The sequence below is a fragment of the Mastigoproctus giganteus genome, chromosome 5 (assembly GCF_048544385.1).
Source record: "Mastigoproctus giganteus isolate SK-2022 chromosome 5, ASM4854438v1, whole genome shotgun sequence".
Classification (NCBI taxonomy): Eukaryota; Metazoa; Arthropoda; class Arachnida; order Uropygi; family Thelyphonidae; genus Mastigoproctus; species Mastigoproctus giganteus.
Window position 1 is genome coordinate 162,170,086 of NC_143579.1, and position 27,010 is coordinate 162,197,095.

Consider the following 27,010-nt stretch of genomic DNA (forward strand, 5'->3'; position numbering starts at 1 on the left):
TTCTTTAATATTAAAACATTTTTTGTTATATTGTTAACTGTATGCTTCAGTACACCTCAGACAATGGATTTTCTAAATTTCTTCTATACCCGTATAAAGTTAGCTTTAGAATTTCATCGTTAATTTACATACATGAATATATTTATAATTGACTTCATATTAAATATGCATCTTAGAAAACAGCACGCAAATATACATACATCAACTACTGTGAGTCTGATAAAATAATATACATATCCTACATTTATTACAAGGAGATGAACAACTCAGAGAACTTCCATTCTTTGGGCGTTCCATTTGAAATGTTAGTCTTGAAGACCTGATAAAGAAGCTTGGATGCAGCGGGAAATAAATTTATCACTCTTTGATCTATCTCATACTACCGCCACATGGAACTAACTGCAGTGAGTTGATTCATGCAGTTCACTTAATTTTCAGGATTGGAATGCAAGTCAAAAAAAGAAAAACACACTACATGCCTCACTAAACAGTTATACATCAGACGATTTTCCCGACCAGTCACCTTGAATTTCTATTCGGTTAGCAACATCTACATGGTTATTTGGTGAGGACCTCTGTGATCCATTCCGATTGACTTGATCACTTGTTCCACGGCGTCCATAAGAGCTACAACTAGGTAGTGAACAGCATTCTACTTGCAGGTAAGTTAGTAAGATCTTTCGAAATGCTTCCCTGAATTCTGTGTTAAAGATACTATAAATAATAGGATTCAGTGCTGAGTTACAATATCCTAACCAGGTGAGACACTTGAACACAAGGTCGGAGATGCAAGTGTGGCAGAGCGCAGCAACTATGTTAATGCAAAAGAATGGCACCCAACACACCAGGAATGTTCCCATAATTATGCCTAATGTTATAGCCGCCTTATGATCCATGCTTTGATGGGAACCATTGAAAGTTCGCGAATTCTTTCCGCCAGAAGATGAACTGCTCGGCTTTGTAACCGCCCTAATATTCTTCACATGCTTCCTTGCGTAAAGATACAGTCGCGTGTACAATGCAACCATGACAACGCATGGCGCATAGAAACTGATGATTGATGACACGACGGCATAGACTGGAGTCAGCTCGAGGGCACACGTTGGGCGTTCTTCTTCATCCACTGTGTATATGGACTTCTTTGGTTTGTGCCAGCCGAGACTAATTGGGAGGAAGGAAACGAGAGCAGACATTAACCAGATAATGGCGATGGAAATTAAAACAACCCTCTTTGTCATCCACTGTCCATACCGTAGTGGGTCTTTAATGTGAATGAACCTATCCAAACTGATTGCACAAAGGTTTAGGATGGAGGCAGTGCTGCACATAACGTCAAATGCTATCCACGTGTCGCAAAACTGTGGACCGAACATCCAGTATCCCATTAGATCATTGGCAATAGCAAAAGTCATCACCAGAGAGGACACGAACAGGTCAGCAAGAGCGAGAGACACAAGGAAGAGATTACCTAGCTTTCGCAGGCGGCGATCAGTGTATATAGCGAGGCAAACGAGAAGGTTACCGGTGATGGCGAGGAAAATCACGAGCGCAAGTGGGATGCCAATTAAGCATTTACTTGTCAACGTCCAAGATTCGGAGAAATCGTCTTCTTGCTCGACACTGGCGAACGATGAGTCATTTTGGGCGTTTACCATTAACATCATGAAGAGCATGTGAGAAGTGCTGCCTCTCCATGCAGGAACAGGAAACTGGTTCTAAGATAAAAGAGAAAATAATTTACATGTATCAAAGCAGCAGTATCAACATTTTTATTTTCTTCTAAACTCAGAGAAGTCGTTACTAGTGCGTATATACTTTAACATGAATATAAAACGTCAGTACTACAAACGTGTAGTATTGACGTAATGTGTGAAGGTCTGGTTAATATTACACTGAAACTAAAAGCTTATTGCTAAGATATGCAATATTCACGTTTTAACTGAATAGTTACAAAATAATGAGGGCTGATTATGCACGTCAATCAGTTTGATTATGCATGATGACAAGCACTTGTAATTTTTTATGGTCCAATAATTGGCGTGAGTTATTCACGGGGAAGAATAGTCGTTAGGATTGAAGTGGACTAATCGAAGGCAACATGAATTCTGAATGTTCATCTTCTTCTTGTCTAGTATTAGGTCTAGTGGCCTGTTATGGTCTCTCTCTCCATATCTGCAGGGGTCTGTCTCTCCTTCCTTGAAATGTTCATCTTGATCTGGAATTCATATTATGCAGTAGTTTTGAAAGACAGAAGAATATCCAATGTGCTGAAAGAAGTCTCTCACGGGTCGATCCAAGGGTATTCGTATTAGACATGTGGTGTCATGCTAGTCTTTTGTTGCAGCGGCCAACAAATAATACTTTTAAATAAAATAATCAATGATAATAACAAAATTAATAGTAATAAAAAATATAAAGGATGAAGGAGATGACTTTCAAAATGAATGTCGCCTCTTCGTTACAACGAAGAGGAGACGTATTGCAACAAAGTGACCCCATTCGGACACCCTCCCAAATTTTATTAGTTAAAGAATGTTTTGCAGCAGAAATAACTAGACAAAAAAAACAACTTTTGATAAAACAATCAAATGTAAAATCATGCATACTTTAGAAACTGATTATCAATTATTCAAAGAATAAGGATTGGAATACCTGTGAACTGATAAAATCCTCAGATTACCCAGTATCTTTGACTGGGTCTTTGTGACTAGTAGCGATTACTGTTGACTGATGTCCATCGACTTCAGCTAAACTACTGTCCTAATTTCGTTGCATTTTAACAACCGATACCATCGTGGGTAGCAGAGTAGTGGATATAATCACACTGTCCTCCCCCATACGAAGTGGAAAAGACCCGAGTTCGAATTCTGTCAATGACCCCAGGAATATGTATTGGCCTTTTTCCCAACAAACAGCAAGTCCACCACAGAACACATGCAATTTACAGAAGTATTATATACTGAGCAATATGGCTTAAGTAGATGATTCTCCTGAAATTCTACAACAACCAGCCAACCAAAGATCAAGTTGTATTTTATGCGGTGAAGCCTTGAAACCGAGACCACACTAGATGAGAATTCTTTTAAATAATTCTAGTGACAAGCTTATTATCAGTGAAGCAACTTTACAAGCTGCAATATGAAAATTGTAAGCAAAATTTCCGAAACCGATCATATTTCCCAATCACACATTTCATTGAAATCTTGAATCTTTGAGTTAATGAATACATTGTCATTCAGTGTATTTAAAATGGAATCAAAATCACTTTAACGTAGAACAGGAAACTTCCTGTTTAATAAGTTTCTTGTTTAATTAATTGCATGGATTTTCTGGAGAAATTTTTCAGCAGGAAAGAATTAGATTAATTCCATAAAATATCGAGCGATTTACTTGACGAGATAAAGAGTTATTAACACTGAGTTTGAAAAGTTTCAATGCTCAGAATAAGCTTTTAATATCAGGGCAATTAACAATGAATAGATTATAAAATTTATTAACTGATAATGTAATGCAGTTTCACTGTAGATTGAATTTGAATTGATAACTATTTTCTGGAATCGATCAGTTATACAACAAGACTTTTCTATGAAATTAATTCTTTAGTTTATTATTACAGTTTGATTATTAACTTCTGCGGTCTTATTTTTCATAATAAATGTGAATTTTCTCCAATAAAATGGTGCTTTTATTGAAGTAATTACCAATAAACCCTTTCTTTTCTCCATTCAAGTATCTCTTATCGAAAGTTGCATTTTGGAAAGCAAAAGGGCAAATATTCAGTTCTGTTCAAAATCTCATTACTAGTCTAGAAGGAGAAGTACGCTTGAAAGGGAATGGTGCTGTCATATTTATCGCTTTCCTCAACTGAAGTGCTATTCACCTTTATCTTTTGCCACTGAAGTGTTCCATTCAGCTGAGATTTTCTATAACTCTTCTATTCGTCCTTGAAGCGAAGGTCTTCGAAAGTGCGGATATATTGTAGTCTGATAAGTCCATCATAAAGAAACCTCAGTTCTTCAGCTACTTGTCTACGTGCACAACAGCATGATACGCTTCCCAGCACAGTTTGACATCCACAAAATGCATTTATGCGCCCGTTGTAAACGTATATTAGGTAGTTTATCACATGAATTGTAGCGGTGAAAGATAACTTCATAGTCGCCTCTTCCACCAATCCTAGAGCGAGCTGCGCTAATCTTTAAAGGTAACTCTAGTGCGAGTGACTTGTTCACATCCTTTAAGGAGATGACTGAAGTTTGGTTAGTAGATAATACTGAGCCTTTAACTTCATCAACAATGTACAAGTCGAATTCCAATTACAATCTAATCATTTTCAGTAAATTATTATTTTTTATTCGCTGAATTCGTATTAATGGTTGAATTCGTATGCTTCGAAATACTACGGACAGAAATCTTGCAAGCTTCTTACAGGAGACGCTACTCGAAGATACAATAAGTTAGGGCACAAGAAAGGTTCTGAGGAGGTTAAGGGCCTTATATCCGAGTTACGTGCGCAGGAATTATATCCGTTGAAGCTCTCCAAGACAGTTTTTATACATTCTCAGGACTACACGAGAAATGAATCAACTAGGCCTGAGGTACAACTTTAGAGAAGGGATGCCAAATTTAAGGTTCACCTCAAGCACCGAAATCATGACCGTGGAGGTGCATTCACAATATATCGAACTATGCAATAATAAAGTACTAAATTTAATTTCATATAATAACATGAAGATAATAGAAGTTCAGCTTCGTAAAGGATGACTACTCTGAGTTGGATTCTTAGTTTGGTGCATTTATCTGTTATAAGAATGAATCCCATTCGAGTTAAGAAATGGACGTTTATATATCGCTGTACTGAAAACAAAAATCCGAATACACTCCCTTTAGTTGGCAGTTGTTGTTTACAACTGTGGAGCGAGAGAACAGGAAGTATCTAAAGCTACTGGGGAATACAGGACTTACGATTTCATTGAAGCGAGCGTCTGAAAGTTTCTTCTGCTTCGTATAAAACACTTCTTTACAAGAACGGTTTTCTTTCAGAAGAAAACAACGTCCAGACAACCAACAAGAAAGAAAAAAAATACACTTTAAATTTATCACGTAAGGCGAAAGGCATTGCAGCTTCTTAATTTATTCCAGGTAATTGAAGTGCACAGGATGATAAATATCAATTAGCACAGGCATAGAAAAAAAGGCACCTCAGGTGGGTAGTAATTTGTTAACACTAAAGTGGCGTAGCACTGAGGCCATGTCAATATATTATTAAATAATAATTTTCTAAAAAATATACAACTTAAAAATTAAAAAAAGAAACAAAAACATGAGAGAAGCACTGTACACGATTTACTTACTAATTACCTTTGCTATTTAAATCCTTTCACTAGCAGCCGCGTTATTAAATGAGGATCGATGGACATGGTGAAGACAACAGCTGCATTGTGCATATATACTAACTGGCTAAAATTATTTATGTTATGTTTATCTAAGAAAAAGTTATTATTGGTAAGATCAAGAAGTGAGGGGAGTAGAATATCTATTTAACAAGCATCAAATATTTGATGTTCATTATGCCATTAACAAGAATCATAACTGCCAATCACCTGTAAGATTGATTATTCGTTGTTTACTACTCTCTTATCAGCAGCCCGTATTATTCTACTTTAGCCAAAGACCTTTCCTTGTCTTTAGCTAAAGGATATTTGAATAATAGTTCCGTGTTGCACTAGGAATTTCTCTCTTGCGTTTAATACCACTAATGCAAGACTGTAGCTGTGTGACTTGTCCCAATTTGAAATCAATCAGTTCGAATTCCATTTAGTAGGCTTAGTTAAGTGGCGAAATTAGTTGATCTGAAATGAAGAGGCAGGTTTCGTCCCGGAAAGAGATAACTTGTCCTTAGTTAATGTACGCAATGCGAACCCATGCACAAAAAACATTCATAGTCTCAGTTGCTTTGGCGCCAGTCAACATTTTTTTTCCATTTCACCTACAACTTGTCACGCTACTGTAAGTAAACTACAATTGTGCATATTCTGCACTTGGAAGGTACACTAATGAGGTCCAGGAGCTATCAATGAAATGCCAATGAATCAGTAAAAATTATAGTATTTAAGTCCTGAATTCGATGTCTTTTCTTTTGTTTTAATAACAGATTATTCGCAAAGAAAGAAATACCGATTATATAGTTTTGGAGTTCTCCCCTTTAATGACTTTGTGCTGTAGGCATTAAAATTTAACAATCTTCGTTCGTCAATTCTCTGTGGTGTTTTAACTGCTCAATCAATTGCTTCTCTTCCTCTGCTCGTATATAATGAGCAATTTAGGCAACAGTGCGCACATATATAACTTGACTCAGGCATTTTTGCAGAATCACTCATTTTATTTATATTAATAGGGAGAGAAAGTTTCTACTGCTCATCAGGTTACATAACAAAGTTAGAACTAAGCCTGAAGAACAGTCTCGGAAAAAAAAAAAAAAAAAAAAACCCTTTCCAAAGTAGCATTAACATGTTTTTTTTTAAAGATAATCTTACTTGAATATTTAACAACTTTTTAAATTTCTGATCAAGTGCGACATATATAGTGGAATAAAAGAAAAGTTTCGAATTCTGAGTTCTTATTTAGCAGACATGCAATGGCAGAAAATCGAGGATAACTGCGCAAAAAGCAAACACGATGCCAAGAAGAATTATGCGAGCACCGAAAGGGTTTTTAAAAGCAAAGATTCATCAGAGATCAATCTCACTAAAAACAATGTAAAATGATACTAATATAACGAATAAGTATCCACGATTTTCTTAGCCATCTGTTAGATTAAGTTATGTTATATGTTCTTTAAATGGAAAAGCAAAATTAAAGAAAAATCTTCTTTATTCTACACTTCTGTAGAATGTTTTTCTGTTATTCATTTTTGCGAAATCAAGGATTAAATCCCATATACAATTTATTTTTTCTTTCGCAGAAGGAAAAGGAAACATACTGAACTGTGCAGTACTTAAGTAACATTTTTTGGAACAGCTGAGAAGATATTAACGAAAGGACTATTTCATTATCGCCTGGAAGTTTCCAAAAAAAAAAAAACTATAATTGCCATTTATATTAGTGTATACTAGCTAGTTGACGAGAAAAAAAACTTAAGGCAGCCTCCCAAAAAGTAAGACAGTCCAATATTATCATGAAAGAGAGAGGAGGACAGCTGATGAATGACCTTCAACCGCCTATAGAATCTTTTTCCCCACTAGTGTTGTCTTACGTGCTTATTTCTAATGAGAAAACTCAAAACCATATTTATGAGATTAATACATATACTTGAATAAATCTTAGGTAAAGCAGCGCATTAATACATAATTACATCTATCTTGATGAATGTTGAAGCCCTATAAAAATGTCTCGATGCCATCTCCTCTTTATTAAACTATTAGTGTTACCAGCAAAACTCTGTTTAGGTTAGTAATGGACACTACCCGATATGTTTTTAAATGATTTCCAGCCATATGTAGCCAACATAACTCTAGGCAATTATCTTTATAACGCGCCCATTGCCTGAAAGTGGATAGCTTATTTTGCCTTCACACATACAAAATAATAAAAAAGCAAAAAGAAAACAGTACTAATATCACAGCAAGAATTATCGAATCAAGTTAATGCAAAATAATTAAACAAAAGTCTTAAACAGCAGTAATTTACTTACTGAGCGTGCCTGTACCACTGAATGGAAATCTTACACCATGTGGTAGTTCGAAGAAAGTTCTCCAGTAGGAGAGCATTTTCCGTACACGTGCATGACTGTTCAAAAGCTTTTAAAAACATTTTCCTTGTTCGCATGTCTTACTAAACATAAAACCATCCTGACCCATGACAATGATTGATAACTTCCTGGAATAGTTATCAATTTATTTTATTTTCATACTGATAATTAATATAAACATAAGTTTTCATATAAGATGATTCTTTTAAAAAGAAAAAAAAGACGCCCTGCGGGAATTTGGAGTCTGTTAATGCACGGCCATTGTGCGCATGTGAACAAGCTGGAGAACATTACATCATTTTCAATCGTACGACAGTTAAAGATGCTGTGATTTACGAGATAAACTTCTAAAACTTGCGAGCTTTATCGCATTAACTTGTAGAGTCCGTTTTTACGGTGATTTCATAGCATCTGTCAGTGACTTCAGCACGATGAGAAAATTGCCGGTTTCGTCAAGGATTTTCTCAAATGATGTAGAAATAAAGGCGGTCTGAATTTCATTGGGTTTTAACAATTCTTCCTCATTGAAAACAAAATAAGATGTCAATCATCTGGTGGCTTGCCTTGAAGATTAATCAAATTGGTTAATGTATGCAGCGCGTCACATTTCAGGCGCATTCATTTTTTTTTTACTGCTTAATTTTTTTTATTAAATGAGTTGTCTACAATTTTATTATTTTATTTTTCTATGATTAATTGAAGTGAAAAGTAACACATTTATCTGTTTTTCAATTATACGACCCTAATAAACTTTACAGCTTTAGGGTCTCTAAAATTATCCATTCAGTTTAATTACAACGGTAATATTTATTACTCTTATTTTTAAGTCATTTTTTTCTTTATATTTATGTATCTCTACCCAAACCAGTTCACTTCACGAGCCTTACATAACAACACACGTGAAGCGTGCTGCATTAAAACGATATTTAATTTATGAATTTACTTTACCATACAATTGGCATTGAGAGAGAGAGAGAGAAAAAAAAAGGACAATTTTCGTCGGATTTCTATGTGCTCGATTTTAATTAAAATTATTTTTAGCAATCTCAAATACAAAATTTCATGAAAATTCGTCCACTGGAAGTCCCTCCTTTACTTGCGGACGAATGAACAGATATGGTGAAGACAACAGCATTTTTGCATATACATAGTAACGCTCCTAAAAAAATTATATTGGAAAATGTGAGTGAATTCAGTTTTAAGAATTATTATAAGAATACGATGCAGTTAAACATACACAGTTACAAATATTCAGCTTCACAAATTCGGGCTTAAAGATCGTATTTCTTTCTGGATTTTTAAAGAACCACTTGAAATAAACTAATGAGAAAAAGGCAGTTGAAATGAAACAGAAGTTTCACTTAGAAAGTGCACTCTATTAATTTCAGGAAATGAAACAGGCACTGAATGGCATCTTCACATTAGGTGGTCGACTGTAGTTGAAAGAATTCCTGGAAAGGGCATTTACCGCATATATATCCAGAATGAAGTTCAGACGGGGGACTCGGTCAAGATGTGAATCTGATTCCCCTTGTTTGGACTGGGATCGTTCGTTGTGGGGACAAAAGTCACCATTGTCTAGTCTTACACTGATATCTTAACAATACGTAATGCCCTTTATCCTGGAAATTCTGTCTAAATGAGCCCTCAAAGTTTCGGCATGATAATGTTGTTGTTATGGGGGTTTAATGGCGCATAAGCTACTATGGCTATAATGCGCCTATTCATTTTTTATATAGGGAAATCGGGAAAAAAAAAAAAAAATCACAAAAGATTAAAAAGTCCAATCTGCTTCAGAAAGTTGAAAAATTCGAAAATATTTGCATTGTCACCAATGAGATTCACTAACGTTATTGGTTTATTAAGATTTACCAGTGAAAGCAGGGTTGATGTTCTGTCTTGTCTATAGTAGGGGCAGTCAATAAGTATGTGTTTAACAGTCAGATTTATAGAACAATGTGGACACTGTGGTGGATCGTCTCCTCTAAGTAAATAAAGATGGGTTAGATGGGTATGTCCTATTCTTGCCCTTGACAGGACTACTTCTTCTCGTCTTGATGTACGGATACTGGAGCTCCAAATTTTTGGATCATGTTTAAATTGAAAGAGTTTATTATTTGTTTGAGAGTGCCAGATTGTTGTCCATTCTGACAAGCAGGCAGCTTGAATAGTTAAGGCAAAATCTGATGGCGGAATAGGGATGTCAGTTAAGTCTAAGCTAGATGGATTTTTTGCAGCTTTATCAGCCAGTTCATTGCCCAAAATACCAGAATGTGCTGGAATCCAACAGAAGATGACCTGTTGATGGCGTTCTTCAATTTTTAATAATATACTTTGAATTTCATCTATAAAAGGGTGAACGTTATCTGAGAAATTACATAAAGCCATGATTGAACTAAGCGAATCGGTGTAAATAACAGATTTTAAAGATCGATCAGCACAGAGATTTTGTAAGGCCAGTTTAATAGCATATAATTCAGCTGAAAAGATACTGAATTCAGGTGGAAGTGATACTGAAATAACAGTATTCGGAAACACCGCAGCTGCTCCAACGTTTGAGTTAGATTTAGATCCATCTGTATAAATTGGGGTGAAATTACTATATATTTGAGTGTGAGCTACATGAAGCTGTATGATATTAGATGCTTGTAAAACTCCCTTTCCCCATTGGCAGAGATAAGTGTCACAAGTCACCAGAGGAAGAGAAGCCCATGGTGGTTGACAGCAGGTTGCTAACTGTTGTACGGAATGAAAGGAAAGATTCCAAACTTCCATCAGTTCAAGGAGACGTAGACCAGCTGGCTTTACTACGCTAGGTTTATTTCTGAAGAGGTTTTCTAATGGGGGATTGAACAAGTAGGACTGAATGGGATGTGCGGCACAACTTTGTATCTTAGCAGCATATTTCAGTAACAGTGTTTTTCTACGTAACGATAGTGGGGGCTCGTGAGCATCAATATAGAGACTGTGTGTGGGCGACGTTCTAAAAGCACCAAGTGCAATCCTCAAAGCACTGTGTTGAATGGGATCAAGCCAGCGTAATGCGCTCATTCTGGCAGAATCATAGATGGGAGCTCCATAATCAAGGCGGGATCTGATTAATGACCTGTATAGCCGAAGCAGAGAAGTACGATCTGCACCCCATGTTTGGGCGGATAAAGCTTTGAGTATGTTTAACTTTTTAAGACAGAAAGTACGTACATTTTTAATATGGTCTATAAAATTTAACTTGTTGTCAAGGATTAATCCTAGAAATCTGATATTATTGGTGACCGGGATGGAGACATTAGAAATTTGAAGTTCGGGATCCGGATGAAGTTTGCGCTGCCTACAAAAATGGATAGCAACTGTTTTTTGCTGCGAGAGCCGATAGCCATTGAGGCTGGCCCACTGTTGTATTTTATTAAGTGATATCTGGAGCTGCCGTTCAATAGACCTCATATTTTGGGAATGGCAGGAGATGGAAAGGTCATCCGCATAAAGATAAGTCTCGACTGTATTTGGAAGCTGTCTTGTAATAGAATCTATTCTGAGAGCAAACAGAGTGGCACTCAGTACTGAACCTTGTGGAACACCTTCTTCCTGCATGAACGTTGTAGAGAGGGCATGTTGGTACTGTACTTGAAACATTCTAGTATGTAGGAATGTTTTGAACAAATATAGGAAGGTTGCCCCGCAGACCGAGGGCGTAAAGATCACCAAGTATGCCATGCCGCGAGGTGGTGTCAAAAGCCTTCTCTATGTCTATTGAGACCATTACAAGATGTTCACGTTTAACAAAGGCATTTCGAATGGCGAAATCAGCCTTGACCATAAGATCTAAGCACGACCTATTTTTACGAAAGCCATATTGACAATGGCTCATTAGATTTTCTGACTCAATGATCCAGACGAGTCTTCTGTGGACAATCTTTTCTAGGATTTTGCTGAGGCAGCTTGACAGAGATATCGGTCTATAGCTATGGGGGTTGGTTGGATCTTTCCCAGGCTTTAGAAATGCCAAAACAGTAGAATGATGCCAGGAAGCTGGAAAAACATTTTCTGAAAAAATACGATTGTAAAAAACCAGCAGCAAGCGCAAAGCTTTGTCATCAAGATGTTGTAGCATGACATAATAAATCCCATCTGGCCCTGCAGCACCATTGTGGGCTGTTCTAATAGCATGCAAAAGTTCAGAGTATTGCAGAGGTTTGTTATACGAGAGAAGGCGGGCAGTTTGAAAGTTAATAGCATGCTTTTCTTTGGTGTTTTTAATTCGTTTGAAAAGGAGTAGAATAGGCTGATGCTGCTGAGATTTCAGCAAACGTACTGCCCAAAGCATTAGCAATATCTATGGGACTGGATAGGTCTTGCCCTTTCCAGGAGAGGATTGGTGAAGGTATAGTAGGAAACTTACCAGATAACTGTCTAATTTTTTTCCATATAGTTTTCGGATCAGTATTTCTGTTAAAGGTCGATGCAAAACGGATCCAGGAATCTTTCTTGGCTTGCCTTTGTACAAATCGTGCTTTTGCTCTTAGCTTCTTGTAATTAATGAAGTTGGTTGTGGTTGGACAACGCCGAAATAAATTAAAGGCTTTATTTTTTGCTTTCTTTGCTTTGGTGCATTCCTCATTCCACCAGCAATTATAATGCTTGCGACCAGGGGGATTTGATAAGGGTATTGTATCCTTGGCCACTTTTAGAAGATGTGACGTGATGTAATCTGTTACATCATCTATATTCTGGAACTGGATTTTTTTCTCATCAAGAGAGATTGATGTTCGAAATTTTGCCCAGTCTGCCCGAACAAATTTCCATTTCCTGGGGGGTTTGTTTGGAGGAGTTTTTGATATTAAAAAATTGCATATGATTGGGAAGTGATCACTGCCCATAGGATCATTTGAAACATGCCACTCTATGCTTGGGACCAGCACTGGAGAACAAATTGAGAGATCTATTGCTGAGGTGTGTCCAGTTGGGAGTTGTATGTGAGTGTGTGCACCACTATTGAGTATGGTAAGATTTTGCGACTCTAGAAAGCTTTCAATTAGTCGACCCCGTCTGTCTAGTTTAGGATCGCCCCATAAGGGGTGGTGCCCGTTAAAATCCCCTAATATACAGAGGGGTGGATGTATCTGTATGAAGAGGTCTTCAAGATCTTTTAAAGAGTAAGTATGGTTTGGTGGTAGGTAAATTGAGACAATTGTCATTGAAATACAGAGAGTTATATGAACAGCAACAGCTTCTATTTCAGTTTGAAGTGGAATTTGTTTAGTTGGGATATTTGAATTTATTAGGATTGCTACACCACCATGGGCAGCATTTGTTCTATTACGATCTCTTCGATAAAGGCAATAATTCTTTATCGAAGGGGAAATTTGCGAGGTTAGGTAAGTTTCCTGAAGACAAAGAGCAATTGGAGAATACCGGTTAATTAAATCATGGATATCATCTTTGTTGCAACGAAAGCCTCTGCAGTTCCATTGTAAAACACAGGCCATTATTTGTGTTTAATTGATGGAGCTGTATCTGACTGCTTTTTGAAGGTGACTGGCTTATTACGTTCCAATTTTGATTTATCTTTTTTGAAAACTGGTCGACCAGTATCCATTTCTTCTTCAGCGAAGATTTCTAAAATTGGTTCTTCATGTATAGTTGTGCCATCTGTATCCATGGTTATGTCCTGGGTATTTTTCTTTGATTTTGGGTTTGTAATATCGGATGTATTAGCACATATCTGAGGAGGAGATGCAGCTGGTATTGTCAGAGGAGTGTTATTTGCCTGGTCTGAGAGTTTCGGTTGTGGTTTATGTACACTTGTTTGTTGCTCAGAGAGGACCATTCTAGCCCAATCAGAAATTGACTTGGTAATGGGAACTGTGACATCTGTTTGAGTTGAAATTGACCGGCTATTTTTAGTGACCGATGGATATGATCGGCTAGGCATGGTTAACAGAATTTGCTTCCTTGCTTCTGGGTATGTGACTTTATGCTCCACCTTATATTTCTGGATTTGTTTGCCTGTTTTCCAAAGGTCACATGCTTTAGAAAAGGCAGGATGGCTTCCTTTACAGTTTGGGCAAGTAGGAGTGGTAGCTGTACAGTCACCTTGGGAATGCTCCTTAGAGCCACAAATAGGACACACAGCATCGCCTCGGCATGCCGTCTGAGAATGGCCATACTTTTGGCACTTAAAGCAGCGAATGGGATTTGGGATGTAGGGCCGAATCTTGCAGTTTAAATAACCTGCTTTAACAGAAGATGGAAGAGTCGGAGTGCTAAATGTCAAAATGATGGACCTGGTTGGTAGTAGGTTGCCATCTTTTTTGGTCATTATTCTCCGCGCATGAGTCACTTTTTGTTCCTTGAGTTCTTGCATTATCTCTTCTTCTGACACAAATAGCAAGTCCCATTCGCTGATAACGCCTCTAGAGGTGTTAAGGGTGTTATGGGGCGTAACTGACACTGGAATACTGTTAAATGATGTTAACTTTAACAGCTTCTCTGAGTGAGTTGTCTTAGAGGTTTCAGTTAGAAGGTCTCCAGATTGGAGACGCTTAACCATTTTAGGAGATCCACAAACCGATTCCAAACATTTTTGTATAAGAAAAGGCGATAATTTGCCAACAGGTTGCGTGGATAACGAGTGCATTATAAGAAATGCCGGCACGTCTTTATTCTGATTTTCTGTCCTTAGTCGCTTTGGACGATTGGAGTCATGGTCAATGTCAGGAATTTCTGACCTTGAGCTCAATGGCTCAAAAGGTGGATAACAGTTTGTATCCATATTAGCTCCTTTTGGTCCTGGGGGTTTACCTTTACCACCCAGATTACCGGCCCCGCCACGGGGAGGCAGGAGCAGTGCCGCTTGTGGCCAAGCGTAGAGGTTAGTTTAGTTAGTAGAAGTACTAAATTAAAGAAAAAGGTACTTTCCTTCTTCTGGGCTCACTTCTTAAGTGTTTTTAAGAAAATGAAGCTGCTTAACGAAAAGGTTTAAAAAGTAAGGGAAAAAACAAAAGAGAACCTAGTTGCTTATGAAAGAACGCTCTTTAATCGCACGAGAATCGCTTGGCCACGGAAACGCTTGGCACCCGAGGCCACATGATAATGCTTCATCTCATACAGGGAGTGCTTAGAGGGAAATAAAACCAATAACTTGCTTGGCTAACTGTGTTTAAACATGACGGAATACTTCTGGAATTATTTGGCACTCCAGCTCAGAGCGCGGCCAACATGCCCCTTTTCTAAAGATTCCATACCATATTCATATAATCAACCTGCCATCAGACATTAAAATCCATAGATCTGTAACAATTATCCGGAGTAAAGTGCAGTACTATAAAAGGTGTCCCCACAACATGCAATGGAAACTAGGATTGTGTCACGAATTGGCTGAAATAAATTCCATCTCGGAAGAAATAATTCCAAAACTATGAATTTGACAAACACAAATATGGCCCATGAAGACTGTTTTTAAGAAAATGCAGGGAGCCTGAATTACAACTTTACTGGAGCTTGCATCACTCTATTAGTTTAAATAATAGAATGAATGTTGTTGTTGTGATGGGGGTTTAATGGCGCACGAGCTGCTGGGGCTATAGTGCGCCTATTCATAGGAAAATGATAAAATTCAAATTTCTGATAGAATCAATTTATGATTTATTACAGTGATGTTTTAGAATTTATCATACAATCCAATTTTTTTCAAAAACGAGAAGAATTCGTTGATGTTTGCATCGTCACCTATAATATTTTTTAATGTCTTCGGTTCCGGAAGATTTTTTAGGGAAAGGAGGATGGATATTCTGTCCTGATCGTAGTGAGGGCAGTCAATGAGAATGTGTTTGACTGATAAGTGCGAGGAACAGTGTGGACAATGAGGAGGATCCTCTCCTGTAAGTAGGTGAAGGTGTGTCAGATATGTATGTCCTATCCGCGCTCGTGCAAGCACTACTTCTCTGCGTACTGTTTTGGTGCTAGAGCGCCAAAGTTGTGGATCCTGTTTCAACTGATAAAGTTTATTATTGCTTTGGGTGTGCCATAGTTCTCTCCACAGTGCAAGACATGTTGCTTGTATGATATTATTATAGTCATAGATTGGAATAGGAGCATGGGTTAAATCATAAGTTGATGGATTTTTGGCAGTTTTGTCAGCCAGTTCATTCCTTTTTATCCCCGAATGGGCTGGGATCCAACAAAAGGTCACTGATTGATGACGTTCTTCAATTTTTAATAAGAGGCTTCTGATTTGGTTTAAAATAGGATGAACCTTGTAAGAAAAGTTTTGTATTGCTGTAATTGAGCTTAGAGAGTCAGTGTATACAATATATTTTAGAGATGGGTAGCGATTCAGGTTTTCTAAAGCTAACTTTATTGCATGAAGTTCTGCAGAGAAGCTGCTATACTCAGGTGGAAGGGAAGCAGAAATGATTGTAGAGGGAAATACTGCTGCTGCTCCAGCGGCTGAATGTGATTTGGAGCCATCAGTATATATTGGCAATAAATTAGCATATTTCTGAATATGGCTTGCATGGAGTTGTTTCACGTTGAGTGACGGTAGAAGATTCTTTCCCCATTTTTGAAGATAAGTATCACAAGTTAATTGTGGAGGAGGTGTCCAAGGTGGGTGAGGGCATTTCACTACATCTAGCCTGTTGACATTAGGAATATTCCAATTCTGTGTTACTTCAATTAGGCGTAAGCCTGCCGGTCTTATTTTACTGGGTTTATTTCTATAAAGGTTTTGCAGTGGTGGATTAAAGAGATATGGCCCAATAGGATGCTGACAGCAACTTTGTATTCGGGCTGCATACTTAAGAAGTAGTGCTTTCCTGCGGAGACAAAGAGGGGGCTCATGTGCTTCAATGTATAAACTGTGGGTAGGAGATGTTCTGAATGCGCCAAGGGCAATCCGCAATGCACTATGCTGTATAGGGTCCAACCAGCGTAGTGTACTCTTTCGAGCAGAATCGTAGATTGGAGCACCATAATCCAAACGGGATCTGATCAATACTCTATATAATAGAAGCAAAGATGTACGGTCTGCTCCCCAAGACATTGCAGATAAAGCTCTGAGTATGTTCAGTTTTTTGAGGCAGGAAGTACGCAGCGATTTAATGTGATCTAAGAAATTTAATTTTCTGTCAAGGATTAATCCCAAGAATCTGATATTGTTGGACACTGGAATGGTAAAATTTGACATCTGAAGTTCAGGATCTGCATGCATTTTTCGTTGATTACAAAAGTGTATTGCAACAGTTTTCTGCTGAGATAGACGATAGCCATTGAGTCCTGCCCACCTTTGGACCTTATTCAAGGATAACTGTAGTTGCCGCTCAATGGATCTCATATTCTGAGAATGGCAAGATATGGAGAGATCATCCGCATAAAGATAGGTCTCAACTGTATTTGGAAGTTCCTTTGTGATAGAATCAATTTTAAGGGCAAAGAGGGTTGCACTCAATACTGAACCTTGTGGCACTCCCTCTTCCTGTAAGAATGTCATAGAAAGCGAGTTGTGGTATCGAACTTGGAACGAACGAGTCTGGAGAAAGTTCCTGATGAAAATAGGAAGGTTGCCTCGTAGACCAAGGGCATGGAGGTCGCTGAGAATGCCATGACGCCAGGTAGTGTCAAATGCCTTCTCTATGTCTATGGACACCAAAACGAGATGTTCATTTTTTACGAAGGCATTGCGAATTGCAGACTCTGCCTTGATCATGAGATCTAAGGAGGACCTGTTCTTACGAAAGCCATGCTGATTATTACTCATTAGATGTTGTGCTTCGATGGCCCATGCAAGTCGATTATGAATAATTTTTTCAAGTAATTTTCCAAGGCAACTGGAGAAGGAAATTGGTCGGTAATTGTATGGAATTGTAGGGTCTTTTCCAGGTTTCAAAAAGGCAAGGACTGTGGCATGATGCCAAGAGCTGGGATAAATGTTTTCCATAAATATCCGGTTATAATAGACCAGCAGTATTTGTAAATTTCTGTCACCAAGGTTTTGTAACATAATGTAAGAGATTCCATCTGGTCCAGAGGCACTGTTGCGTGTTGTTTTAATGACATGTATAAGTTCATGATATTGAAGAGGCTGATTATATGGAAAGAAAACTGAGGTTCGAAAGTTGATGGCTCGTTGTTCAGTCTTGGTCTTTATTTTCTGGAAATCCGGAGAGTAATTTGATGCCGCAGAAACTTCGGCAAAAGTTTTTGCCAAGGCATTTGCAATGTCTTGAGGAGCAGATAGTTCTTGCCCGTTCCATGAAAGAATTGGTGAAGGGGTGGTTGGAAATTTTCCGGAAATCTGCCTGATTTTCTTCCATATTAACCTGGAGTTAGTGTTCCTGTTTATGGTAGATGCAAACCGAATCCAAGAATTTTTCTTTGCTTCTCTTTGAGTGCGACGTGCTTTTGCTCTTAGTTTCTTGTAATTGATAAGATTAGCTGTGGTTGGGGATCTACGGAATAAATTCCATGCTTTATTTTTTAACTTCTTAGCTATTGTGCATTCTTGATTCCACCAATAGTTAAGGTGCCGTCGGGATTGGGGATTCGACAATGGAATTGAACATTTAGCTGCAGATATTATATGTGAAGTGATATACTCTGTGGCTTCATCTATTGACTGTGTTCGTATATATTGTTCATCCAGGGTGACTACTGATTGAAATTTGACCCAGTTGGCTTGAGAGAACTTCCATTTCCTGCAGGGTTTGACTGTTGGTGGCTGTGCAGTGAGCAGATCACAAATAATCGGAAAGTGATCACTGCTTAAGGGGTCATCTAAAACAGACCATTCTATGATTGGAAACAGATTCGGGGAACATATTGATAGATCAATTGCAGAAATTTGTCCAGTTGGTAATTGTATGTGAGTGGGTGCGCCAGTATTAAGAACAGTAAGGTTTTGCTTGTCTAGAAAAGTTTCAATTAGGCGGCCATGTGTATCTAATTTTGTTGATCCCCATAAGGGATGGTGGCTATTGAAATCACCCAACATACAGACAGGGGGTGGTAATTGCATTAGCAGGTTTTCCAGATCTTGGTAAGAGAAGGTATGACTTGGTGGGAGATAGACTGATGCTAGTGTTAACGCAATCTGAGTTATCAAGCGTACGGCTACAACTTCAATTGTAGTTTGCAAAACAATTTGCTTGGTAGGGATCTTTGAGCTGACCAAGATGGCCACGCCCCCACGGGCAGCATTTGAATTATTACGATCGTGCCGATAGATCGCATAGTTCTTTATGTTGGTGGAAATTTGCGGAGTTAGATAGGTTTCCTGTAGACAGAAACCAACTGGAGAATAGCGGTTAATTAAGACTTGAATATCGTTAAGGTTGCTACGAAATCCTCTACAATTCCATTGTAGAATGTAAGGCATTATTGATGTTTAGTAGAAGAAGCTGCTTCTGACTGTTTTTTTGATGTGACTGTCTTGTGACGTTCAGGCTTTGGTTTGTCTTTTTTTGGGAATAATGGTCGACCGGTGTCCATTTCTTCTTCCGCATATATTTCTAAGATCGGTTCTTCTTGTCTGGATGATTCAATAGTATCCATAGATGTTTCTTGGATATTCTTTTTTAAATTTGAGTTACGATTATTCGATATAGAAGAAATCACTGGGGGAGGAGAAGGAGATGTAGCTGGTACTGTAAGTGCAGTATTACTTGCCTGGTTCAACTGTTTCGGGACATTGGACTGTTGCTGAGAGAGAACAGTCCGAGCCCAGTCAGAGATTGAGGTGGTTGAAGGGACGGTAACATCAGTTTGGGTGGCTACTGATTGATATTTTTGCGCAATATTGGCGTACGTACGTTTATTTATAGTGGGAGTGAGTAATTTCCGTGCTTCTTGAAAGCTTACTTTATTTTCTATCTTATATTTTACGATTTGCTTTTCGGTTTTCCATTTGTCACATGTCCTTGAGTAGGCAGGATGGTTTCCTTTACAGTTGGGACAAGTCATTTCTTTTGCCAAGCAGTCACTTTGGGTGTGGTCAGCGGACCCACAATTAGGACAAACCTGGTTTCCTCTGCACGCCGTTTGAGAGTGGCCATACTTCTGGCACTTAAAACATCTCAATGGGTTAGGAATATATGGTCTAATGCGGCAGAGTAAGTAGCCTGCTTTTATCGATGATGGTAGGTTTGGCGTGTTAAAAGTTAGAATAATATTCCTTGTAGGTGTGAGTATATTTTCTCTTTTCACCATAATTCTTTTCACAGCAATGACACTTTGATCTTGAAGCTCTTGTGTTATCTCCTCCTCCGTGACATTCAATAGATCCCAGCTGGATATAACGCCCTTAGATGTATTTAGGGTAGCATGGGGAGAAACCTTTACTGGAATTCCAGCAAAGCTTGTAAGTTTTAGCAGTTTCTCTGAATGTTTACAATTTACTGTTTCCAATAGAAGGTCACCTGATTGTAGCCTCTTGACTGTCTTAGGAGATCCTGCCAGACTTTCCAGGTGTTTCTGGATAAGGAACGGAGAGAGCTTACTCAGAGGTTGATCTGCAAGAGAGTGCATTATAAGGAATGTAGGATAAATTGTCGCTGAGGAAGTGGTTTTCAACCTTTTGGGTTGCGACATGTTATGGTCAATGTCTATCTCTGGCCGAGAGCTTGTCGGCTCTAGAGGCGGAAACGTATTTTGGTCCATGCTTGCTCCTTTTGGCCCTTGGCAGATTAGCTTTTCTGCCAAGATTTCCGGCCCCGCCACGGGGAGGCAGGAGCAGTGCCCGGTGTGACCAAGCGTAAAGTAGTAAGTGTTAGTAAAAGATACAAGAAAAATAAAGAAAGGTAACTTTTCTTTCTCGCTCTGTACAAGTACTTTTGTAACAGTAGCTGATTTTAAATAAATAAATTTAAGGGCAGGAACTTAATATAACTCTAAATCGCTTTTGAATAATCACACTTTAATCACAGAGAAAACGCTCGATCACAATCGCTTGGCACTCGGGGCCAATTCAATGAATGAACAAATTTATTTTTCTTGATAGTCAGAATAAAATTTGGTAATGAAGTAGGCATCCTCTTAAGTATTTTATTCTTAGAGACACCATATCAGTCATGGTTGTTATAACGATTAAAAAAGTGTCAAGCAGCCTTTCAAAAGTTAGGATACTGGAAAGCATTCTGAAACTGGATCCGTTGCTAAAATAAGCAAAAAAAAGTGGGCGCGAGAGAAAAACAACTTCAGGTGACAGAGTGCTGCATCCGCTTTCACTTTCTGATAGAAAACTGAACTTGTTGCAACATTTGAAGCAACCGTAAACTGTGACTGAAGTGGATCTTTGCCAAAAGATTTTCAAACTCAGTTGCTTTAGTAGGAGTTTATTAGTAAACGACATAAGACCATAATTCGTCGTGATCTCGCTCAGATATAGAGGTATATGGTTACATATAATATACAATATTAACATTAATAATATAATATTAATATATACAGTTTTAACACGTCACCCTGCCTGAATATGCCCTAAATGAAAATAATTTTACAAGTAAATAAACTATAAAACAGTCAGATGGTCTAAATTCTATAAGTATTAATGAAATAAAGAAAAATACAAATTCCAGAGACACCTATACATAAGATGTGCTTCAGAGAGGTTATTAAAGTCTAATTTAAATAAAACGTTACATTCACGAAATAGCAGCAGAAGAATATGCTTCACTGAAAAATGATGTCCACAGTTTATCTCTAGAGGGCTGTCAGCGGGGTTGTGACTGCAGTTTAGGTTACTTTTTACAATTCTTATAAAAATTCGAATGCCTTAATTCAATTACAAGTTTTGGCCAATCATGCTGCGGCTTGTGGATTCAATTACCACTGCGTAGGCGCAGTTCATTTATTTCCATATTATTCTATCCAAATCTTTGGTGCAGGTTCTTCAATGGATGTAAATCTCATTGGCAAAGGCGACGTCAAAAATGAAGGAAAAAACTGCTGTCCGAATAGACCACGTACGCTGCTGGGTGCTTAAAAATAATTTAAATGTTTTTGCGACAAACAGCTAAGGCAATAAGGCCCCAGTGCATTTCACGTGTAAATTATGGATGATCTATGGTTAACTTATCTAATTTTCTGTTCGATGTTTGTTTGCTCGAGGATTTATTAGGCGCTTTGGCATCTATGGCTATAGTGCGCCATACGTATGGTATGTATGCTATTACTTTTCAGATATAGATAATTTCAAAACTATTACCATAAATTAATTTTAACTAGCTAAAGGTTTTACTGTAGTAGAAATCAGAATGTTTCGGGAAGGGAAGCCTTACTAATACCAAGATTAATTATCCCGTCACGAAGAGATTATGGGCTTTTAAATCTGCTCTTGATGAGATTCAAGTCTAAGCCCTTTCAACAAGGTGCAGAAGGACAAATGTGGTTCTTGAACAGTTTTATAACTGTTTTGATCATCTCAGTAATTTGTTCCTCATCTAAATTTGGACCAGTGGAATCTCATAACCTTAAAATTGCTTGATCTCATGATTCGTTTGACATCACAATGGTATTAACGGCCGAGATTCCATTAATACCATTGTGTTTTCGGTTTGAATGCATGATACAATATCATTTTTTTAAAGTAAATGTGCAAGTTAAGATTACTGGCTTCAAGGGGCAAGTTAAGATTACTTGCTTCAAGATGCAAGTTAAGATTACTTGCTTCAAGATGCTGAAAGCTGCTGTACATAAGGTCCAGTGGTGTAATGGCCGTCACTGAATATTACTTTGACGAGAGAAAATGTTTGAGTCCGATAATAAATGCAGAAAACCAGTTGTCTCGTTCCCTATATCTGGAACATTGAGCATCATCTCCACAAAGGGATGAACGATGAGACACCTTAATCCTTGGCACCTAGTTCATGGTAATGAGTAAATAGAAGCCGACTACTGCCCAAAATAAATTCAAGATTACGATATGTACAGCAAAGTACTATCAGAATGATGACAATTTGAAATATTAATTTAAAAAGGGGTGAATAAATGCTGTTATTCGCGCTTAGTACAAGTCATATGGGCTCAGCGTCTTTCCCGCACTGGTGGAAAGGCCGAGGATTCGCTAGCCTTGCGAAGCGAGGATTCGCTTGACAAGACAAGGAATTGTTTATTTATTTATTTTTTTTCTCAGTCTGTGGTTGAGTTAATTGGTCTCAGAACAGAAAGGTTTTTCCAAAAACTCGAGTTTTTCGTCCAGTAAAACAAGCAAACTGACCAGAGAACACGCGCACTGTAGTTTATGGACATATTACACATGGATGGATGAGGTTGTTCTCGGGCAACCATAACAAGACTTCCTTCTGTTTTTTTTTTTTATGTGATTACCATAATTTTCAAAATGCAATACAGCATGGGTTAGTTTATATCTCATTTATTTCAATTAAGCTACACGAAGAAAAAGCCTACAATATACTGTTAACATTTTTAAATAATATATTTGAAACTGTGTAGAGGAGTACGCAATTTATTTAGAAATATATCTCTTCTTGATATATCTAGAGTGCTTTTCAGAAGAATCTTTACCCTCACAAAAAAGTTAAAATATAACAACAGAGATCAAGAAAAAGGCCATCTAATGCATGGCCAAGAATGTAAACAGTTGAGAGATAAGCTCGACCATTCAACGGTAAGCCCTTTTAAGCGGAGCTTTCTGTTTATAAACCTGTATTATATGCAGCTTAAAGATCATTTTAGAAAGCAGCTTCGATATATAAACAGAGCGGTCTTAACAAGTAAAAACGTCGTTTTTTTTAGCCAAGTTAGGGCACATGTTTATGAAATCCTTTCCGTGACCCAACCATTTAGTGTCGCTATAACTTGCGCCGACATCGGTCTATTCTAAATAAATACTATTTAACCAGCTTCTGTTATTTTTTTCTATTAGAATTTCTTATATTTCAAGTGTATCTGACATTGATTGATCTCCTGAATAAACTCATTATTGTAAAAAAAAAAACCAGAGAGCAAAGGTCGTCATCATCAGCCATTTTCAATCCACTGCAGGATGAAGGCCTTTCCAGTTCCTTCTGTTTTGTGCAAATGGCCATCCATGTACTGCCCACAAACTTGAATTTTATCTGTCCATCTCCGCTGTTGTCTTCCAGGTTTTCCTTTAGCTCCTCTTGGGTTCCATTCTGCTTTTTGTAATCCATATGTCGTTGTCTTCGAGCTATGTGTCCTGCCAAAGTCCATTTTAGTTCTTTAGTTTTGATAAGAATATCTTTTATTTGTGTTTGCTGCCTAATCCAGGTGTTTCTCTTCTCATCTAACAGTCTGATTCTATATATAATTCGATCCATTTTTCACAGCGTAGTTTTCAGCTTCTCTTCCATTCTTTTGGTGAGAGCCCAAGTTTCATTTCCTTAAGTCATGGTGGGGAGTATACATTGGTTCATTATTTTACGTTTCAGACAAACTGAAGCAGCTGTATAGAGAAGCAGGCAATTTATTTAGAAAACTCTGTTCCTGATATATCTCGGGTGCTTTTCAAAAGGATCTTTACGCTCCACATCACAAAAGTTAAAATGTAATAACATACAGATCTCGAGAAACACGCTACCTAATGCACGGCCCAGAATGTAAACAGCAAATGTAAACCCCCCCCCCCCAAATCACAGAATTTATTTATCTATAAGAATTCATGAAACAATTAAAGTACATTCGCAGATCAAGTACACATCGCCCACTCGCCATGTTCGAGTTGCGAAAATTGTCTGCGGGAACCGCAACCAAAATACATCACATGACATACCATCAGGATGTATGTGGTGTACTTTTTTTTTCCCTATAAATGTATCATCAGAATTTTTTCCTTCCATAAAACTAACTATAATAGGTTACCATGTCGAGCTTACCAGGTGGAACTTATCTCGCACTTTATTTCATTGCCTGAGGAGATCGAATGACACAGTTGATTCCAAGAAGATGGCTTAGCACCCCATACAAAAGTCTCCTTAGCGTTAATGAGAAGGTTTCAATGTTATGTAATTTCAACGGATTTGTGACCACCTCGAGTTGGCTTCTTTCTCTGCAGCTTTTATTTTTTTTTTTTGTTTGTAAGTGTCATTGCAAGCAACTTTTACACGTTAGAACCGGAAAGTTCATTTTTGTTACTATAGTAACATACAGTAACGTATCTATCTGACTAATTTATTAAATAACCGCGCCATTTCGTTATATTTAATCGATATACAGTTTCTGATTATTAACATTTGAATTATTATGTATACGTAATATAATCACGACTAGTTCATGGAAATAGTTGTATTTATATCACCATAATCTTTGTTCATTTGGCATTTTATTATTTATCGGCAAAATGCTGTTGTTGGGTTTTAGCCACATTAGGACCTTAGGCCATATTGCGCCATGTACAATATATCTATAAACTGCGCGTGATCTGATCTGTGGTCGATTTGCAGTTTACTGGATGAAAAACCCGAGTTTCGGAGAGAGACAAAACCAAGCTAATCTGGCATATTCTGACACTAATTCTAAAACCGACTAATTCTGCCACTTTGTGAAATAGACCCACAAATTCCTCGCGCCTTTGACATGATTCAAACTCTGGTCTTTTCCACTCGGTGTAGGGAGGTCTGCGATTCATTTAGCATTATTACAGTAATATTTTGTAATAATTTATATTGCAGCGACGATTTAATCTCATTGGTTTAGAGATCGCGCAATAAATATTAAATTCATTTATCTTAAAGGATCCATTAGAGAAGATTTTTAAAGTTTTGGTCTTACAGACACCAAATCAGTCATGGTCGTTATAACTTTGTAAAAATAGCCGCTTCCTTTATGCAGAGTGGCCTAACGCATTTACATCATATGCAAATATCAAAAAATGACTCGCGTTTTAAATATATGCACGAATCCATACATTTTAAAAAGGTTTTGAAATATCTCTTGCCCTGTTGAATTGCATCTGGCTAAAATGACACAGACAGTTTACCGTGTTGAAAACGGACCTATTCCATCATTAAAACAGCCACTCGAACATATTAAGGGAATTAAAATGTTTTCTTTTGGCAGTGACCATATGTAATTGTCCATCCAGATACAAGAGATATTAATTGATACATAACATAGACTGCAAATTAGCTTGCGTGCTAGAGAGAGAAAGAAAATGAACAAGATGCTGTTTTGTAGTTTTCCAAGTTGGCTAGTTATGCAAGCTGATTTCTCTGCAGTGAAAAAAAAACCAAAAAACCCATAGTTCTATTTCATTTAAACAATATTTCAAATTTTATGTTTTATTTTATTTTAGGTTCTCAGAGAAGCTTAACTGAATAAGCTTTTACTCAAGCGAAAACAATTTCAACTCTGTGCCAATAATCTGTTTTTTGGTTAGAAAATTTTTGTATTCATGCTGGGCTCTGTAACATTCTGCTCTCCTTTACTACAAGTATTGGAAATCGCACTTGCGTCTCACTCCTGACATGAATTTTGAAGAGCTATCCAAGATATGAAGTGGCTTCCTTTATAAAATTAAGTAAATGGTAGACTGCACAGAGCCGACGTGATGCGGTTGCCACCTGGCAAACCAAAAGTGGTTGTTGGATGTTCTCTGAGGTGTAAAGAAAGTGATGTGATTTTTTCAGAATACAGTACATGTATAGTGAAAAATGCAGGATTAGTAACATGTGATCTGCTCTTAAATAAAAACTACAGGCATCACCGAAATAGGGATAAATAGGATAAAATATTCATGTATTGTCTGCGTGTACAAAAAGGGTATACTCACACAATAAAAACTCTAAAGTCATGAATATATTGAAGGAATGTTTGTTGTTTGTTTGTTTATGTATAGGCTTTACTGTGCAAGGGCAACAAGGCCATAATGTATGAGTAAGGGGCTGTCATGGTTTCTATCCTTCTGGATAGCGCTAATGGAATCTGTTTAAATAACACTGTGCAATGCATTTGTTGAGAATGTGAAATTTAAGGATATGTGGAAAGCACAGCTTTCAGCAGTATAGCTGTTACATTTAATAGGGAGTTTCTTGGCTATGATAATTTTGGGAAATAATGCTGCTGAACCAACATGGTCGTCAGTTGTAGATCCTCCGTATAGATTGGCGTTTACTCTGCATGCTGGGTTCTCAGTGCGGCGTGAATTTGCAATATAATCTGTTCGGATAAAGTGTTTTCTCCATACTTTGAATGAAAGATTTCAACGGTATATGATGCGGCCAGGGTGGAACTGTACGAGAGGCGGTAGGCTCAGTGAGCAAGGAGCAAGGGGTATCCTTGTTGATGGGT

At 37.7% G+C, this 27,010-nt stretch overlaps 1 protein-coding gene across 1 annotated transcript in view; it reads right to left on the reverse strand.

The window, feature by feature from the left end:
- Positions 1-292: 292 nt before the first annotated feature.
- LOC150085801 (dopamine receptor 1-like) overlaps positions 293-27,010 on the reverse strand; it is a 140,312-nt gene continuing 113,594 nt past the window's right edge. Inside the window, exon 2 of the mRNA XM_090373492.1 lies at positions 293-1,715. Coding sequence (XP_090229618.1) covers positions 492-1,673 — 1,182 coding nt within the window. The 5' untranslated portion in view covers positions 1,674-1,715 and the 3' untranslated portion in view covers positions 293-491. The remainder of the gene's footprint in view (positions 1,716-27,010) is intronic.